The sequence below is a fragment of the Eretmochelys imbricata genome, chromosome 3, assembly GCF_965152235.1.
Source record: "Eretmochelys imbricata isolate rEreImb1 chromosome 3, rEreImb1.hap1, whole genome shotgun sequence".
Taxonomy (NCBI): domain Eukaryota; kingdom Metazoa; phylum Chordata; order Testudines; family Cheloniidae; genus Eretmochelys; species Eretmochelys imbricata.
This window is the reverse complement of record NC_135574.1, coordinates 42,980,072-43,001,100: the sequence shown is the minus strand read 5'-3', so window position 1 is coordinate 43,001,100 and position 21,029 is coordinate 42,980,072. Positions and strand designations below refer to the sequence as shown.

General features: G+C 43.3%; 1 protein-coding gene across 1 annotated transcript in view; it reads left to right on the top strand.

Annotated features, from left to right (window-relative positions):
- Positions 1-21,029, top strand: part of CSMD1 (CUB and Sushi multiple domains 1) — a 1,692,034-nt gene that overhangs the window by 997,819 nt on the left and 673,186 nt on the right. The window contains exons 9-10 of the mRNA XM_077812120.1: positions 1,665-1,789; positions 7,027-7,148. Coding sequence (XP_077668246.1) covers positions 1,665-1,789; positions 7,027-7,148 — 247 coding nt within the window. The remainder of the gene's footprint in view (positions 1-1,664; positions 1,790-7,026; positions 7,149-21,029) is intronic.

Sequence of the window (21,029 nt, the reverse complement as noted above, 5' to 3'; positions counted from 1 at the left end):
ATAAACTTCATAATGGAATATTTATAATATATTTTACATTAGAACTGGCTAGAACCCAAAATTCCATGAGAAATTTCATTTTTTCCCTTTCTGAACAGGAACAAATATCAAAATGTTGACATTTTCCATGGAATGAAATTCCAACACTTCATTCTGGAAAAATAAAAAAAAAATACTGCTCTTCAAGCTTTCACTTTGTTTCAGAAAGTTGAAATTTATTTAGTTTTAACTTTTTTGACTCAACTATTTGCATTAAGACTAGGTTATATTGTCTAAGTGAAATATTTCTACATTATCAAAATTAATCATTTCAATAATTTTTCATTTAAAATTTCGATGAAAACTGTATGTTCCCACCAAATGTTTCATCTTAATTGAATCAGCCTTTTCTGATGGGAAAACATATTGTTAGAAATGTTTTCAAGTAGCTATCTTGCATAGCATTTCAGGATGTAACATGAAAGTAGTGGCTATATTGCCATAGCTGCTTTATGCCCCAAACTGCCCCTCATATAGCTTTGAGACTTTATTGTTACAGTTCTGTGCCAGTGCTTAGTAGGACCTTTAAAATATCTAGATATTTTATCTGACACTGAAGTAAAAGTTCTTTAGACTGTTGTCTAGACCGTATACATTGGTTCTGAAGTTACTTACAGTAAGTTTTCTCCATGTATAGTAACAGTAAGGGGTGAAAGTAACATAAAAGACTTACCGGTATGGGGCCTGGCTCCAGGCACCCAGAAGGGGCAGGGCCTTGGGTGGAAGGGGTGGGGCTGGGGGTCAGCCTCCCCCTGCTAGCCCTTCTGTGCTGCTAGGCCCCGCACTGCCCAGGGCTCCGGCAGTGATTTAAAGGGCCCGGGGCTCTGGTCACTGCCGCAAGCCCTGAGCCCTTTTAAATTGCTGGGTCCTGGGGCTACTGCCCCTTTTGCCCCCCTCTGTTGGCAAAAGGAGCAGCGTACAGGCCCGTACCGGCAGCCACTTCTTACCGGTATGCTGTACCGGCCTGTACCAGCCCACTTTCACCTCTGGTAACAGTAATCATCTTTCACTACATTTGAGACCAAATTTATCCCTGCTTTAACCCTCTGAAGTAAGTTTCAGAAGAGGATTGTTCAGCACAGTGAGTTTTCCTTTTTTTCACTCAATGGTGGCTGATTACATTCATCATTCTTACTCTGTAGAGCAGCATTTCCCAAACTTGGGACACCGCTTGTGCAAGGAAAGCCCCTCGTGGGCCCAGCCAGTTTATTTACCTGCCGTGTCCGCAAGTTCGGCTGATCGCGGCTCCCACTGGCCGCAGTTCATTGTGCCCGGCCAATGGGGGCTGCGGGAAGTAGCGCAGGCTGAGGGACATACTGGCAACTGCTTCCTGCAGCCCCCATTGGCTGGGCACAGCCAGTGGGAGCCGCGATCAGCTGAGCCTGCAGACACGGCAGGTAAACAAACCAGCCGGGCCTGCCAGGGGCTTTCCATGTACAAGCGGTGTCCCAAGTTTGGGAAACATTGCTGTGGAATATAAGCTCTTTCTTATCTGAAAAAAGAGAACTTTTCCTTAAATTCGTGTTTGGATCTTGAATTAGTGGTGCTATAGTTGTTTGATGAAGGATTCCTGATGGTTTCTGTAATGAGCTTAATCTTTCTCCTTTTCTTTCCATTATCCCCAGGGTGGGTGCAAGTGTACAGTTCTCCTGTGAGGATAATTATGTGCTCCAGGGTTCTAAGAGCATCACTTGCCAGAGAGTGACAGATACACTAGCTGCTTGGAGTGACCACAGGCCAATCTGTCGTGGTAAGATTTGACTCCTTTAACATTTTTTCCATTTTAAAAAAAATCTAAAATGGTCTCTTTGTATTATTTCCCTGCCCTTTCTGATATTTGCAAGTCCTTCCAATTTAATATCATCTGCAAATTTTTTTTAAAGTGCTTTTAACTCCCTCCATCTGATAACTAAGAAAGATGTTAAATGAATCCTCTATTTTCCTTGTTGCTAAAAGAAAAAAAAATAGTATAATTCAGTTCTAAAGGGACAATAATCTGTTTAGAAACACTTCCAAAACTAGAGATTAATGTGATTTGCATCACGAAAACACTGCACAACACTCTGAGGATCAGATTGCAGCCAGCCTCTATGGAGCTGCAAGGTTTATTGTTTTAGGCCAAGTCTACACTATAAACTTACATCAGTATAACTATGTCACTGTGAAAAATCCACACCCCTAAGCAACATAGTTATATACACCTAACCCAGTGTGTAGATAGTGCTTTGTCAATGCGAGGGCTTCTCCTGTTGGCATAGCTACTGCCTCTCATGGACGTGGAGTACCTTTGCAACCAGAGGACTGGAGGGATGAGGCTGGAGAGTGAGCCTACTGGGCTGCTATTAGGGTTGTGCTGCCAGGATGGAAGTGATGCTGCGAGTTCTCTGCGTACCCTTGGCAGGATGAAGAGAAGTGTACCCATTGAATAGCTGCAGTAATACCATATTGCTGTCCTAATACACAAGCATGATAATGGGTGAAATTAGCAAACCAATGGGTATAATTGAAGATGGCACTATTAGTGACCCATTGCCTCCCTGGTTACAAAATATGGCTCCATCACTACCTGCAGGCCAACCTCTATTTATATAGACAGGCTTCCAAAGGTGCCAATACTCTGTGTTCCCATCTCATAAATTAAACTGTACAATGCAACATACACTGTAATCATAGGACTGGAAGGGACCTCAAGAGATCATCTAGTCCAGTCCCCTGCACTCATGGCAGGACTGAGTATTATCTAGACCATCCCTGACAGGTGTTTGTCTAACTTTCTCTTAAAAATCTCCAATGATGGAGAATCCACAACCTCCCTAGGCAATTTATTCCAGTACTTAACCACTCTGACAGGAAGCTTTTCCTAATCTCCAACCTAAACCACCCTTGCTGCAATTTAAGAGCATTGCTTCTTGTCCTATCCTCAGAGGTTTTCTCTCTCCTCCTTGTAACAACCCTTTATGTTCTTGAAAACTGTTATCATGTCCCCTCTCAGTCTTCTCTTCTCCAGGCTAAACAAACCCAATTTTTTCAATCTGCCCTCATAGGTCATATTTTCTAGACCATTAATTTTTTTGGTGCTCTTCTCTGGACTTTCTCCAATTTGTCCACATCTTTCCTGAAATGTGGTGCCCAGAACTGGACACAATACTCCAGTTGAGGCCTAATCAGCATGGAGTAGAGCAGAAGAATTACTTCTCGTGTCTTGCTTACAATACTCCTGCTAATACATCCCAGAAGGATGATCACTTTTTTTGCAACAGCGTTACACTGTTGACTCATATTTAGCTTGTGATCCACTATGACCCCCAGATCCCTTTCCGCAGTACGCCTTCCTAGGCAGTCATTTCCCATTTTGTATGTGTACAACTGATTGTTCTTTCTTAGGTGCAGTACTTTGCATTTCTCTTTATTGAATTTGGACTGTTCATCAAATTCCTTAAACAAATAGCAAGTATCCATGTGGATAATAAAACAAACACAACCCACCAAAGTCTTCAGCCCACCCCATCTTCAAAAGCCTGATGGGGAAAACGTAGGCTGTGGCTGACAAGACAGGGTTAAGTTTCAAAGTTGAATTCTCATAGAAAGTATACCTTACCGTAACTCCTATTTATAGCTAAAGGACTCTGATTCAATTGCCTATGCTAATCTATTTAGTAAACCATGAATTCTACCTTTATGTCACTGTATTTTGCATTAGCTTTGGTTTCCAAACCTGTCTTTAGGTGTAGTCTCAGTTGCAGTCCTTGCTCTCTCTTTTACATTTAGATACTACTATCACAGTTAGATTGCAAGCCAATGGCAGAAGGACCAGGGAGGAGATGGAACTTGGCCCAGGTCTTTTCTCCATGCCTCCGAGGAGATTTGGCCAGCTGCAGTGTGGGAAACACAAACTACACCCTCCTACAAATTCACACAGCAGGCTTTTCCATGTATGTGACTTTAAGCTCCAGGAAACATTGTACCTGCAGTTGGATGGGGGAGATCCACACTCCGTCAAATGGCAGGCAGCAACTAAAAGCCACAGTCTAGACCTGACTATTAATTTTATTATGAGTCCAACTCCCAGATTTGCTAATTAATGTATTTCTTTAATGTTAAAATTTTGCCTCTCCAAAGCGTCAGGCACAAATAAGTCAATTTCAAGTTACTTACAAAAGTTATCTGCATATACTTTAATGTAGAAAAATAGACATAACAATTAAGTAACTGCGTTGAACAATTTTGGGTGATTTTCTTATGGCTAAGGCCCTGCCAAATTGACAGCCCATTTTGGTCAATTTCTTGGTCATGGGATTTAAAAAAAAAACATAAATTTCATGATTTCAGATATTTAAATCTGAAATTTCATGGTGTTCTACTTGTATGGGTCCTGATCCAAAAAGAAGTTGGGAGGGGGGTCACAAAGTTATTGTAGGGAGCAGGGGTTGCGGTACTGCTACCCTCACTTCTGCGCTGCTGCTGGCAGTGGTGATGCCTTCAGAGCTGGTTGACCAGAGAGTGGTGGCTGCTGGTGGGAGCTCAGTTCTGAAGGCAGAGCTGCTGCCAGCAGCAGTGAAGAAGTAAGGATGGCATGGTATGGTATTGCCACCCTTACTTCAGTGCTGCTGCCTTCAGAGCTTGGCCGTTGGTCAGCAGCTGCCACCACGCTCCATTCGCCCAGCTCTGAAGGCAGCGCAGAAGTAAGGGTTGCAATACTGTGACCCTCCCCCCCCCCCCAAAAAAATAACCTTGTAACCCCCTTTTGGGTCAGGATCTCCAGTTTGAGAAACACAGTTTGAGACTCTCACCCATGAAATCTCTATAGGATAGGGTAAAAGCACACAAAAGACCAGATTTATCACGGGGAGACCAGATTTCACGGTCCGTGACCATTTTTCATGGCCGTGAATTTGTTAGGGTCCTAGCTCTGCCCAAATATTTGTATCACCTTTGGAATCAAGGCCAAAATATGGTCAGACTTATGGAAGAAATATGCTAAAATTTAAGAAATGGCACAATAAAAGTTAATTTTCTTCTGGTTGGACCACTGGAGCTATGATGCATCTACTGGGTCATGGAGCCAAAGTATCCTCTAGTTCAGTTCTCATGATTCTGGTCCTGTTATTCTAATGGTTAAAGTTACTCTTGGTTGGTACAGTCTGGAGATGCTGATCTGCTAAATATGTTATTTCCCTTTCATGTTGTTAAATCTGAACACTGATACTTCTCCATATGATAGACATGCTTAGCTTGCTAGTGTTCTTCATTCATGCTTTGGTAGAATTACTTATATGGATGCAAGGATGCATTTGGCTTTTCTGCTGACACTGTTGTTATTGCCACTTTAGGTGCCTAAGTCCAAAGTTTAGGCACCACTGGCATTCATGAAACCCCCACTAAGCTGCTGCACAACCCTGTAAGTGCCTAAAATCCTGAGGCACCACCTACATTTCCACCATTAATGTCCCCAAACATGACTACATTTCAGTGGCTGGGCAGGTGATCAGCCATCTAAGTCCTGACATTGTCTGGCAGCTTGGTGCTTAACTCATCCCTAAGCCACAGCAAGATTCATAGAGTAGACATTCCTCCACCTATTTTGCCTTCTGGGCCTAATCCAGTAGGTCTGCTCAGAGAAGGCCTAAACCCACACAAAACAGACAGAAGGCAGCATTCCTCCATTTTTATCATTTAGCCCCGTGGTTAGGGAACTCACCCAAGATGTGGGAGACCCAAGTTCAGTTGCCTCCCTCTGCCTGATATGGCAAGGAATTTTGACTTTTGTCTCCCACATCTCAGGAAAGTGCCCTCACCACTGAGCTGGGGGTTATTTTGGGGTGGTGCTCTCCTGTTTAAGCTGTTCTACTGTGTATAAATGTAATATTCATTAGGTCAGAGGGAGGGTGAGAATCACTCTATATGCCAGTAGTTAGGGAACTCCCTTGGGAGGAGACCCAGTGGCAGCTGTTGCAAAAATGGCGTAGTTGCCTAACTCCGGGGAAGAGTTCATGCTGCGAATTCCAAGTAGAGATAGGTGCCTCCCTCTACTCTGGACTCAGGCACCCAACTCCCTGAGTGGAGTGCAATTAAGCTCCACCCCTCTCCTCAGCATTTTCTACTGGCTAGTGATTCAGTGTACTGGCATTTAAGAATCCTAATTTAGGCACCCAATTCTCCTAATGCATAATACACCTAACTCAAGGTTGTGAATGCCATTAGGCTGCAGGATGCCTAAAAGTTTGGCATTAACACTAGTCAATGCAATGCCTAAATCTCATTGAAAGTTAATGAGGTGGGAGGGTCACAGAGTCTGGGCTGCGGCCTAACCCCAAATATCTACATTGCAAGTAAGCTCCTTAGCCCGAGCCCCATGAGCCCAAGTTAGCTAGCATTGGCTAGCTGTAGGTTTTGAAGTGCAGAGTAGACATACCCTAAGTCACCAAGGAGATTTTGAACATTTTACCCCTATACATTTGGCCAAGGTCACATAGGAAATCTGTGAGAGCGTGGAGTTGAACCAAGGAATGCCTGGACCATCCCCTGCAATGGGAGGGATTTAGAGATCACAGAAATCCATGCATAGAGCAGGGGAAACTGTTACAAAGAGCAATACATTCTCATCTAACGTTTCTGCTGTCTATGCCAAAAAACCTGCAGAGCAACCTTGAAAGAACATTTGTGCCTGCCAGTGAACAGTGGTGCCACTGAGGTGAAACTTCCCCTTGCTATGTGGGGAATTCACTTACAATAAGAATAAAGATAAGGTAGAGTAATTATTTTTTTTTCATGAACTGAAAAGCACTCCTGTGTTCTTTAAGTCTTTTTTTCAAGGATTTTGAAATCCATTCTAACTTCTTCAGCACAGGATTATTTTACTGACTATTATTGTAGTTATTATTGTACAATAGACTGTTAATGATAAAATAGTTTTTTGTAAATAGTTTCCCCAAAATTACTTTCCACTGCAAAAAATAATTCCTTTTCTCTTTGTGCTAATTATTCTAGCTAGAACATGTGGTTCTAATCTGCGTGGACCAAGTGGAATTATTACATCACCTAATTACCCAGTTCAATATGAAGACAACGCACACTGTGTGTGGGTTATCACAACAACAGATCCAGAAAAGGTATGCCTTTTATCTGTCTGATTGTCCAAACATGTAGATTTGGTGAACATGGGATTAAGGGATCTTTGCTTCAAAGTATGTTATGAATGTACTGATTCCTAATATCCAGATGCTACGAATAAATGTAGGATTTTGAAAAAACAAAACAAAATACGAATGACTAAAACCTAAGATATTGTCCCTTTTGAATTGTAGGTTTCAGTCCAAGCCTCCAAAATGTAAATAAATGTCCCAGCATGTTATGTAAAATCAGGTACAACAATATATCAAATGGGGACTGATTTTGCAAGATACGCCATGGGGGCATGATCATTATTCAGGAGCCTTAAAATGGATAAGGGGGGAAATTATTTTCTCTACTCTTGTTCCTTATATCATTACCTACTTATTATGGTTTTCATTTATTTTATTTGTCTTGACACACATGACTGTGGGTTTTAAAATTAGTATTTCCTAAGAGTTTTGCATACATAATTCTGATTAATTATAGTACACAAAAAGCAAAACCTGGTCTGCTGCTTGTACTGTTATCTTATCACAATGCATTTTTGTGTTGCTGCAAAATCAATCTCCTGACAATGTAAGTCAAATAGAGACCCCCTACTGTGAAAGAATAAAGAAACAGAATAAAACTCCCCCTGCTTTTCTTCACTAAAAGACTGACTATCTCAGCTGTGCAAAGCTAGAGAGTGAACAATGTGTATATATATTTTCAGCATTACAAATGTTAACTATTCCAATTCTATTTGCAACAATGTATTTTTGTTTCTATTAGTATATTAAAAAAAAGAAACCAACAGCATGTCTCACCAGAAGATGGACACTTTGTAAGCAAACAGGTGTGCACCATCCTTATATATTGTTCTTCTTTATGTAGTGTCCCTACGGGTGCTCCACTTGAGACACACATGCGCCTCTCAAGCCCTTGATTGGAGATTGTCCATTAGCAGTGTCCATTGGCATGTGCATGCACTTTATACACTCAATGTGTGACACAAGGTTGTATATAGAGCGCAAGTCAGGTCAGGACCTCCTCCTCATACATCTGTCTTCAGACAGATTCAGTTCCCCTCCATCCTACGCCAAGGTCTCCTCTAAGAGGGGGAAGACTTCAGAGGACGCAGAGATAGCTCTGAAGAGGAGCTCCATTTCCCATCATAATGAGTTGGCTCCCAAAAGGTCCTGGTTTCCTGTTAAGTTTGTGGAGTTGGAGGCTTTGACCTCTCCGCTTAGTATCGTGGAGCCAAAGGACTCTTCTTCTGGTACCAGTAGGGCCAGTAGATCCTGGAATGCTTCAGAGAAGCACGACTCCAGAGTACTATGTATAAAGGTCAGGAAGGCCAAGAACATACAGTCCTCTAGAATGGCATCATCTATGTCAGACTTACTATCAATGCCTTCTCATTCACAACTGCCAGTACTGAAATTTGAAGCACCAGACACCTTCAGCCCCCAGCACCTACGCACTCCAAATCAATGGTATCATCCACCTCAACTGCTGCATTGCTACCAATCCATTTGGTACTGCAGGAATTCTGCTACTCCAGGGACTTGTCAGCTTTAGATGAGCCGGAGTCCCCACTATATATGGGTTCTGAATGACTCTTTGTACTGAGACCCCAGCCTCTGGATTACCACTTGCCTCCTGGTACCGCAAGATTATCTGTCTTTTTCTGCTAAGTCACTCCTTTTGAAGGACACCAGGGGGGATGAAGGAAACATTCAATCAGTCTCCTCTTTATCAGTGCAGGTTTCTCTCCACATCAGTACAGGCACCCATACTTTGACAAGGATCCTCGTCCATGACAGGGATGGTGGGATCAGTCCTGGGTGCCACCCACTTTCCATATGGATCCCCCAGTGACCATATGGTGATCTGTGGGTGGCACGTCAGCAGCAATTTGCCAGTGTCATTGCATCAAGTGGCTAGGGTTACACAGTCTCCTCTACCAACTGCCAACAAGAGGAGTCCTTTGAAAAACAGGAGATAAGGGTGTATAAGAAGGCTCAACCCTCAAACTCCTATTTCTTCCTCTTCTCTGGATGAGGCAGTCATTCTCTGATGCCTTTCAAATATCCTTGAGGAAGTTAAAGACTCACAACACAAGCTCCTGGACATTGTGCAGTGGGCGACACCCACCCACGTTGCGCTACCCATTAATAAAGCGCTCCTAGATCCAGCAAAGACTGTACGGCAAACTCCTGCCACCATTCTGCCGACTTTCAAATGGGAAGATAAGACATATTCTGTTCCTCCCAGAGACTCAGAATTTTTGGTTTCCCACCCCCCACCTAATAGCTTGAGACTGGATGTTGTAAAAGAGAGAGGTAAACAGCATTATTTTAGTTTGACCCCTTATCATAAGGAGCAGAAGACGTTAGATTTTTTGGACAAAAGACTTACTGATCCGTGACCCTCCAATTTCAGATCACAAACTATCAGGTGATTGTGGCCAAGTATGACTTAAAAAATTACATGTTTGCAGCCTTGATTAAATATCTTTCATGGGAGCACAGAGAACATCATCATCATGGAGGGTCAATTATTTACTAAGTACATGTCTCCAAGATTCCTTAGATACTACAGATACCACCACATCTATCTCAACAGCAGTTATGTGTGGGGCGTCATGGCTCCAGCTCTTGTGGTTCCCAAGAGAGATTCAGAATACTGTTGTGGACCTCCCATTTGGTAGGAAGATCTTCTTGGGGACTAAGGATGTGTTCCTACACTCACTGAATGACTCCAGGGCCACGTTGAGGACTTTGGGTATATATACACGCCATGATCAACTGGATCTAGCAGGTCTCAAACAGTCCAAAAATCACACCCTGTCCAGTTCTCTGGATTTCACAGAACCGCTGAACCTGATAGAAAGAGACTAAGACTGCAGAGGAAGAGCTGTTCACCCTCCTTCAGTGACTATGCAGTTGTCATCGAAACAATAGTTTTTTTCAGGTTGATTGAGGGTTCAATTCCTCCCTTGTCTCTAGTTTGGAAGCTGCCACCTTTCACTCATCTTTCCACTTTTGGAGACAACCTTTCCCATTTCCAACAGGCTTGGTGGAATAATACGACAAGTGGGTTATGGAGGTTATTACATCAGATGACATCATGTACTTCACATCCCTTCCTCCCCATCCCCCTTCCGCATCTCTCTTCAGGGATCCCTCTCATGAGACTATACTGAGTCAAGAAGTGCAACCCTCTCCTTCATTTAGGAGCAGTAGAGCCAGTACTGTCTCCTTACATGGAAGAGGGTTTTTCTGAAAGTATTTTCTCATGCCAAAGAAGGATAGAGGGTGGAAACCAATCTTAGATCTGAGGCAACTGACAGAAGTTTTAAAATCTCAACACTCAGGATGGGGACTCTGGCAGCTATAATTCCTTGTCTAGATGTAGGAAACTGGTTTTTGGGCTTTGACCTGCAGGACGTCTACTTCCCTATCTACTTTCCTTTCCACACTCAGGAAATAGCTACATTTTACCCTGGGCCAGGAACGCTTTCAATACCAAGTACTTCCTTTCAGTCTATTTTTGGCCCCAAGGGTGTTCTCAAAGGTTCTAGCCGTAGTAGCTGCTTACCTTTAGTGAGAAGTGATTTTAGTCTTCCTTTATCTTGATGACTGCCTACTCAAAGGCCGATCTTATGAAGCAGCACAGATTTCCACTGAGACAGCCGTTTCGGTCTTCCAGAAATTGGGTGTCTAGCTAAACAAAAAACAAACACAAAAATCCACTTTAGCCCCTGCATACAATTCATAGGGGCATACTTGGATTAATTAGCAGTCAGATTTTCATCTTAACCAGGACATTTATCTACCAGTATTTTTTTTTTCCCTAAACCACATAAATCTCAGTTTTAGACTTCTTTCATACTTTAGATATGAGATGGCCATTGACCATTTCTCTAGATAGGACCAAGCAATTTCAGAAATCATCCAGATTATTTGTCTCAACTGTGGAAAGATCTAAGGGTAATTGATTTGTACATATTTATAAAAGTATATTCAGATGACGCACTTGTTCCGCACAGTAGTGCGGCAAGAATCTTTAAATCCACGATCTCTACACAGGTGATCTCTGGGCATATAGTTGCTTGCTATGTCACAGCTGGTGTTCTGGTATTTTACCTTCTCAAAGGATATCATCACATTCTGCCAGATAACAGACAACTTCTGCAGCTTTACTCAAGAACATTCCAAAGGCTGAGATATGCGGAGCTTGTACATGGGCCTCAGTGCATAACTTTTCTAATCATTATTCCTTGGTCCAAACCATCAGATCTGATGTGGCGCTTCATTCTGCCGTACTGTCTTTTATCTTGGACTCTATCCCAAAGCTCCCTCTTTGCTGTGTGGATACCTGAAGTTGAGTACCACAGGGATACTACTCAAAGAACAGGTTACTCACCTGTTTATTAAGGTGTGTTTTCCTATAGGTGCTCCACTACCCACCTCCTTCCCCTCTGCCTCAGACTTTTCTTTGCTGGATGTTCAGATGAAGAAGGAGCTGAGGATGGTTCATTTGTGGAGCTCTACATACCATTTAGGGTGCAGCACTAGGTTGTATGCCGTGCATGAATGGGCTGAACAAACACTGCTAGTGGAAAATCTCTGATCAGGGGCTCAAGAGGTGCCTGGACAACTGAAGCAGAGCACCCTGAAGATGCACATCTAGTTCTTATGGAAATTGGAGTTAGTGATTTGTAAACAGCATTTAGAGTTCAAAATATCTAAATTGTCTTAAAAAGTATAAAATAAAATTGTCTTTTTAAATAAATGGAAATTTTATTTTGGGGAGAAATTGTTTGGGTAATGTTTCTGAGACACACTTGCCAAATTCACTGAATCAGAAATATATTTTCAGTGATATGTTTTGCCACATATTTGGTTCTGAAAAATACAATACATTTCATGAAAGGAAAGGAAATACTATGTCAAAGATAGAGATTAATTACTGAATGGATGATGTTTTAACACACTTGCTCTTTTCTATTGGATTTTTCTTATGTTGACCTCTGAAAAGTGTTAAACACTAGTAACCATCCTATTTGATTAACTCATGATGAGCACCATATAAATTCATAGATAAACATTTTTACTTCATATGTATAAAGTACTGAAGAAGCTAACCTGCTTGATAGCTGGAAGAAAAGTCCACAAACACAGCATAGAACCAGTCTTGACTGAGCTGTGGATTTATTAAACAGTGCAGGATGTGTGTTGCTTCTGTAGAGCTTGATTGATTTCTGAATGTACAAAGCTAAAGAGCATAAAAGAAAAACACAACCCCTAATAAAAGGTTAATATTGTGCAAGGAGGCATAGAGTTATATTCTGTGTTCAGTATAATATAACAATTACTTTTTCATAGCCATAGCATGTCTGTAGCACAAAGGTCAAGGGGGAGGTGGGGCTGTGTGGGTGGGCTAGCCATGACACCTATCAGTGTTCTGAAGGGACACCCGAGTCCTTTGGCATGATCATAATAGATCTCCTTATACCACAGGGGGTCCAGAGGGGAAGATTCCTAATGGCTGACTATTCATCAGTCATGAGAGAACCTTAAAGATTTTACACACCCAAAAGAGAACTCCTTATTGACAACTTCAAAATTGAGAGTTTCTATTCACAAGATTTGGAGCTTCATTTCCTCTTATTGCCACATTTTTATGTTGGAGGTATGAATATGTTTGTGTAGAGACTGACACACACAGTACAGACAAGAGCAGACAAGGTTTTACCTCTATTATTTCCAGTTATCAGAAGAGCTGAGCAGAGATAGTGCAAACCACCCTTTTAAGTAAGTACTTGATTAGCCATACATCTATGGGGGACTTTTTTGACTTGAAGCATACAGGAGACAGAGGAGTGGCTTTAGGACTGTGATCCCTGTGAACTTGAAGCCCTGATATGAGGTCAAATATATATATTGATTGCAGATTCTCTTTACTAATGTCACAGGGCTAAAATCACGTTACCTAGTATGTATCTGAAGTTCTCTCAACAAATTTGAGGCTGGGACATCATCCTAGCATTTGTATCCCAAAACTACTGACTCCATCTTTAGTAGATAGCTTTCTGAAGAATAACGTATGTGATGAGAACATTCCTTTTACCTAACAGGATGTCTGACAGAAATGTAACCTTGCTTCTGCTGCCTTTCTAGAAAGAGTATATGACTCACCTTTTCAAACCTGGGGGCCCTAAAAAAGGTGGAAATCCATATTTAGGCACCTAAATAAGTGGCTTGGTTTTCAGATGTGCTGATGTACTTATAGTTCCCCTTGACTTATGTTGGAATTTTGAATTCTTAGCGCGCCTGCAAATCAGGCAGTCTAACAGCTTAAATATGGACTTAGAGGCCTAATTTTTGCCTTACAGTTATGAAATTTTGAGTCATAGTACCAAATTGCTTATATTTGCTATTCTTTTCAAAGTAAGTAAATCCAGGCAGTAGAAGACATTTTCCTACCCATGCTACTAGGTCAGCCCCAATAAAGTGTTGGCTTCTTTCTGTCTAGTTACTTTGTGAAATATTGTATCTGGATTAAGCCTATGTCTATACTATGAAATTAGGTAGAATTAGGTCTACACGAATTAGGTCTACACTAGCCTAGACTTTTGGAGCATTGCACTGTGGGTAGCTATCCCACAGTTCCTGCAGTTTCCACCGCCCATTGGAATTCTGGGTTAAGCTCACAATACCTGATGGGGCAAAAACATTGTCGTGGGTGGTTTTGGGTACATGTTGTCAGTCGCCCCTCCCTCCATAAAAGAAATGGCAGACAATCGTTTTTCGCCTTTTTTCCGTGCGGGCGCCATACTGCTTTCAGCAGCAGGTGCAGTAGGTCTTCAAACCATCGTCATCACCCACTGCTTCCACTGCAACTCTGCTCTCCTGTTCTCCTGGTGGTCTCACAGGGCCACTTCCACTGCAACTCTGCTCAGCTGCTCTTGTCTCGCCATACCGCGGCAAGTGTGCAGCCCGCTCAGCTGTTGTGTCCTGGCAGCAGACGGTGCAGAAGGTCTGCAAACCATCATCATTGAACGACTGCTTCTGCTGCCACTCTGCTCTCCTGGTGGTCTCGCGAGGCAGCTTCCGCCACAACTCTGCTCGGCTGCTCTTGTCTCGCCATACCACAACAAGCATGCAACCCGCTCAGCTGTTGTGTCCTGGCAGCAGACGGTGCAGTAGGTCTGCAAAACTGGTCATCCAACCACCGCTTCCCCTGTAACTCTGCTCTCTTGCAGACACCATACCACGGCAAGCATGGAGCCCGCTCAGATCACTGTGGCAGTTATGAGCATTGCAAACACCTCGCACATTATCATGCAGTATATGCAGAACCTGCAAAAGCAGGTGAGGAGGCAATGGCAGTGCGGTGACGAGAGTGATGAGGACAGGGACACAGACTTCTCTCAAAGCACGGGCCCTGGCAATTTGGCCATCCTGGTGGCAATGGGGCAGGCTCATGCCATGGAACGCAGATTCTGGGCCTGTGAAACAAGCACAGACTGGTGGGACCGCATAATGTTGCAGATCTGGGATGATTCCCAGTGACTGTGAAACTTTTGCATGCGTAAGGGCACTTCCATGGAACTTTGTGACTTGCTTTCCCCTGCCCTGAAGTGCAAGAATACCAAGATGAGAGTAGCCCTCACAGTTCACAAGCGAGTGGTGATAGCCCCCTGGAAGCTTGCAACGCCAGATAGCTATCAGTCAGTCGGGAATCAATTTGGAGTGGGCAAATCTACTATGGGGACTGCTGTAATCCAAGTAGTCAACGCGATCACTGACCTGCTGCTATCAAGGGTAGTGACTCTGGAAAATGTGCAGGTCATAGTGGATGGCTTTGCTGCAATGGGATTCCCTAACTGTGGTGGAGCGATAAACGGAACACATATACCTATCTTGGGACCGGACCACCGAGGCAGCCAGTACATAAACCAAAAGGGGTACTTTTCAGTGGTGCTGCAAGCACTGGTGGATCACAAGGGACGTTTCACCAACATCAATGTGGGATGGCCGGGAAAGATACATGATGCTTGCATCTTCAGGAACTCTTGTTTGTATGAACAGCTGCAGCAAAGGACATACTTTCCAGACCAGAAAATAGCCATTGGGGATGTTGAAATGCCTATAGTTATCCTTGGGAATCCAGCCTACCCCATAATGCCATGGCTCATGAAGCCATACACAGGCAGCCTGGACAGTAGTCAGGAACTGTTCAGTTATAGGCTGAGCAAGTGCAGAATGGTGGTAGAATGTGCATTTGGACGTTTAAAAGCATGCTGGCGCAGTTTACTGACTCAGTTAGACCTCAGCGAAACCAATATTCCCATTGTTATTACTCCTTGTGTGCTCCACAATATCTGGGAGAGTAAGGGGGAGATGTTTATGGCAGGGTGGGAAGTTGAGGCAAATCACCTGGCCGCTGATTACACACAGCCAGACAACAGGGTGGTTAGAAGAGCACGGCAGGGTGCGCTGTGCATCAGAGAAGCTTTGAAAACTAGTTTCATGGCTAACCAGGCTATGGTGTGACAGTTCTGTTTGTTTCTCCTTGGTGAAAACCCATCCCCTTGGTTCACTCTACTTCCCTGTAAGCCAACCGCCCTTCCCTCCCCCCTTCAGTCACCACTTGCAGAGGCAATAAAGCCATTGTTGTTTCAAATTCATGCATTCTTTATTAATACATCACACAAATAGGGGATAACTGCCAAGGTAATCTGGGAGGGGTGGGGGAGGAGGGAAGGACAAGGCCACACTGAACTTCAAAACTTATTGAATGCCAGCCTTCTGTTGCTTGGGAAATCCTCTGGGGTGGAGTGGTTGGGTGCCCGGAGGTCCCACCCGCCCCGTGTTCTTGGACGTCTGGGTGAGGAGGCTATGGAACTTGCGGAGGAGGGCAGTTGGTTACACAGGGGCTGCAGTGGCGGTCTGTGCCTTTTCTGCACCTCAGCCATATGCCGGAGCATATCAGTTTGATCCTCCAGTAGTCTCAGCATTGCATCCTGCCTCCTCTCATCATGCTGCCACCACCTTTCCTCTTGATCCCGCCACCTCTCCTGTTACTCCCACCACCTGTCCTCTCGAGCATCCCTCCTGTCCTCGCATTCATTTTGTGCTTTCCTGGGCTCTGCCATTGTCTGCCTCCATGCATTCTGCTGGGCTCTTTCAGTTTGGGTGGACTGCATGAGCTCAGAGAACATTTCATTGAGAGTATGGTTTTTTTAGCCTTCTTATCTGCGCTAGCCTCTGGGACGGAGATGCTAGTGGCAGCATTGAAACATTTGCAGATGTGGGGGGAAAAAAGGGAGAGTAAAATTGAAAAAGACACATTGGCCATTTAAAAGGAGGGGCTGATGTTTTCAGGTTAACATGCAGCACAAACCCAACTAATGCCCCCCCACACACCCAATTCTCTGGGATGATCGCTTCACCCCTCCCTCCACCGTGGGGCTAACAGCAGGAATGAATTCTTTTCAGCCACAGGCAAACAGCCCAGCAGGAACGGCCACCTCTGAATGTCCCCTTAATAGAATTCCCCTATTTCAACCAGGTGACCGTGAATAATATCACTCTCCTGAGGATAACACAGTAAGATAAAGAACGGATGTAGCTTGAATGCCAGCAAACACCGGGACCACATGCTGCCATGCTTTCTTATGCAATGATTCCAGACTATGTGCTCCTGGCCTGCCGTCATAAAGTGTCCTACCATGGAGGACATAATAAGGCTGCCCTCCCCAGAAACCTTCTGCAAAGGCTTTGGAAGTACCTCCAGGACAGCTTCATTGAGATGTCTTTGGAGGATTTCCGCTCCATCCCCAGACACCTTAACAGACTTTCCCTGTAGCTGTACTGGCCGCGAATGCATCCCAAGTCTTCAGGGCAAATTAATCATTAAACACGCTTGCTTTTAAACCCATGTATTATATTTACAAAGGTACACTCACCAGAGGTGCCTTCTCTGCCTTCAAGGTCTGGGAGCCCAGGTTGGGAGGGTGCTGTCTCCAGGGTGATAAACAGTTCCTGACTGTTGGGGAGAATGGTTTCTCCGCTTGCCTGGTGTGTGCTATTGTCAGGGTTCCTTCCCTACTCTGAACTCCAGGATACAGATGTGGGGACCCGCATGAAAGATCCCCTAAGCTTATTCTTACCAGCTTAGGTTAATACTTCCTCAAGTCACAGATTTCTTTCTTGCCTTGGGATCGCTGCCACCACCAAGTGATTTAACAAACAATCAGGGAAAGGACCACTTGGAGTCCTATTCCTCCCCAAAATATTCCCCCAAGCCTACACCCCCTTTCCCAGGGAAGACTTGAGCATATATCCTCACCAATTGGTTACAAAAGGACTAAAGACCCAAACCCCTAGGTCTTAGAACAATGGAAAAATCAGTCAGATTCTTAAAAAGAAGGATTTTATTTAAAGAGAAAAAGGTAAAAGAATAACCTCTGTAAATTTAGGCTGGTAGTTAGCCTTACAGAGTATCAGAAAATTCAAAGAGCGCAGAGGAACCCCCTCTAGCCTTAGTTTCAAAGTTACAACAAAACAGGAATAAACTTCCCTCTAGCAAAGGGAAAATTCACAAGTTGAGAAAACAAAGGTAAACTAATATGCCTTGCCTGACTGTTACTTACAAGTTTGAAATATGAGAGACTTGTTCAGAAAGATTTGGAGAACATGGATTGATGTCCGGTCCCTCTTAGTCCCAAGAGTGAATGGCACAGAAAAACAAAGAACCCAAAACACAACCTCTCTCCCCGCCCCCCAGATTTGAAAGTATCTTTTGTCCCCATTGGTTCCTTTGGTCAGGTGCCAACCAGGTTACTTGAGCTTCTTAACCCCTTACAGGTAAGGAACAATTTAGACTACTCCTAGGGTTATGATAGCTATCTTCAACCTCCCCCTCCTCCTCATCTTCCTCGTCCCCAAAATCCTCATCCCTGTTGTGTGAGATTCCCTTGCAGGAGTCCATGTACAGGTGTGGGCTAGTTGTAGGGGCACCCCCTAGAATTGAATGCAGCTCATCATAGAAGCGGCATGTCTGGGGCTCTGACCCCAAGTGGGTGTTTGCCTCTTGGGTTTTTTGGTCGGCTTGCCTGAGCTCCTTAAGTTTCACACGGCACTGCTGAGGGTCCCTGTGATAGCCTCTGTCCTTCATGCCCTTGGACATTTTTTCAAATATTTGGCATTTCGTCTTTTGGAACAGAGTTCTGATGGCATGGATTCATCTCCCCATACAGCGATCAGATCCAGTACCTCCCGTTTTGGTTCATCCTGGAGCTCTTTTGCGATTCTGGGACTCCTTGGTCACCTCTGCTGATGAGATCTGCATGGTCACCTGTGCTGATCAGCTTGCCACGCTGGCCAAACAGGAAATGAAATTCAAAAGTTCGCGGGGCTTTTCTTGTCTACCTGGCCAGTGCATCTGAGTTGAGAGTGCTGTCCAGAGCGGTCACAATGGAGCACTGTTGGATAGCTCCCAGAGGCCACTACCATCGAATTGCATCCACACTAACCCAAAGTTGACCTGGTGATGTCGATTTCAGTGCTAATCCCCTCGTCAGGGAGGAGAACATAAATTGATTTTAAGAGTTCATTAAGTCAACAAAAATGGCTTCATTGTGTGGACAGGTGCAGGGTTAAATCGATCTAACGCTGCTAAATTCAACCTAAACTCGTAGTGTAGACCAGGGCTAAGTCCTTAGTCTTGTGAAGCATTTCCTAAGAACAAAGAAAATAAAGGAATATTAAGAAATTCGCGGAAACTACAAAGTTTCCTAATTCAGAACAACTTGAAATATTGGTATTTTCCCAGACAGGTTCCTATTTTTGACCAGCTCTGTCTACATCATCATCAGTTAGATTCTTTTCCCAGCATTATTGTCCTTTTTCTGTTTAACAGGAAGTACTAATTTAAGTTTGTTCTTCTGCTCAAAGGTATTTTTCCTTAATGCTCTGCTTATTTTGAAGACTAGTTTCTCCTCACTTGCCATGGATTTCTTTCCTCTGGGTCCCACTACTTGCCTACTGATCACTATCTCACTGAGTCATTCATTAGAGCTTTACTGCTTGTGAATAGCTTCTTCATGATGGTGTTTTGATTCTTCAGCTAGGCTGTGTGGTGGGTGATTTAAATTCTTGGTAATTTCTGAAGTTGTATGGAGTTCTTTCCTTGGCTTGTTGTTGCTCCCTTTTTTGTGGATGTTACTTCTGGATATTCTCCAGAAATCTTACTGATCTGCTACTACCCACTTCTTTCTGTTAATACAGTATTTCTAGTATGTTCTAAAAATGCCACAGTTACCTTCTCATTCAGTTCATTCCTCCTGCCTGTGCAGTTTTTTCCCTAAGGCTTACTGACTGTCAGAATTCCAGCTGCTTTCACTGTTCCATGCTAACATCACTGGACACTGGGGTGCTAGTTTTCAGTGGTAATGTCTTTAGGATGGCCAGGTGCTGTCTTGGTGTTGGCAGCAATTCCTAGTCTAGCACATTTTCCTGACTGGTTAGTGACTATAGGATTCTTAGGGCTGCAGTAATTCTTGGTTTAATGATCTGTTTAAAAAAAAGTGTGTCCCATTTACAGGTTGTTTTTTGTTTTTGTTTTTGTCTCTGAAGAATGTACTTGCAGCACTGTAAAGCATGGATGTCAATGAATCGTGTGATGTTTGGCTTTTACCATAACGTTGTCTTTTTACACAGTCTTTCTATTTTATCTCACCTTATACTTATGCATGTGAGTTGCCTCACTGAAGACCATGGGATTACTCCGGTGAAAAAGTTACTCACTTTTTTTTTTTTTTTGGCTGAACCAAGCCCGTGCTTTGTTAATGAGATTGACTTGTGCCATACTCCCCCCCACCCCGGCAAACTAAAGCACATTATTGTATGTCTTATTGATTTTTCAGGACACTGATTGGCTAACCAATGTGCTCATTACTGGAGAACAGACTTATTAAAGAGGCAGATCTTTCATTTGGATCTGAACACTGGTCTCAGTCTAATCTCTTCTTGTAGCATCTTCTATAGCTGGAGTCCCCCTATTGAGAATGCTCTATTTTTGGCATCTGAGAGAACAATACTATGCAAGTCTTATGAATCTGTCTTGGTGGTTTATAGATGGATGCGTAGATTAGAGGTAGCTCAGTCATAGCCCATTGATGACCTAACCCATTTACACTTGGTATAAAACATATACCCCTGCAGTTTTCTGTGCTGCCAATATTTCTCTGTGAATATTACACATTAAAATTGTCCTCAGTGTACTCAGCATACCCATCTGATACTAGTTATGTCACCCCCTACTCTTCAAGACATTGTTATTTGGTGAAATATTGGTGAGGTGGCGGCTGTTGTCATGAGACTAATGCAGGGTGATTTGCAAAGTATTGTTCCATGAAATCAGGAACTAACATAATTGACCTTTCCATGTTTTATTAACCCACTAAATGTTACCATTTGTAGTGTTTGATTAATATACAAATCCAGGGGCAGGAATTAAGGTTAGTTTTTGTTAATAGTGGTGCAGTATAGGACAAGCTATGGTAAAAGCTGCAATATTCTCTCTCACACACAATTGGTTGCAGTTCTATTAATCACTTACACAAACATCCAGGGTAATATTTAAAAAAGTGGATGTTCACATTCAGTGCTGATATGAGAGGAGCGGCAATTGTGTCTGTGGCTTCAGGTCCTGTTTTTTCATTAATATCGTGATTTAAATTTGCCAGCCTATTGTATTACAAGCCCAGAACTTAGAATAAATGCCATAGAAGCCTGAATTCAGGTCAGGTTTAAAGTACCCTTTCAGTACAACACACATATGGAGTCAAGGAATACTCCTTCTAATTCTCATTAGTCAGC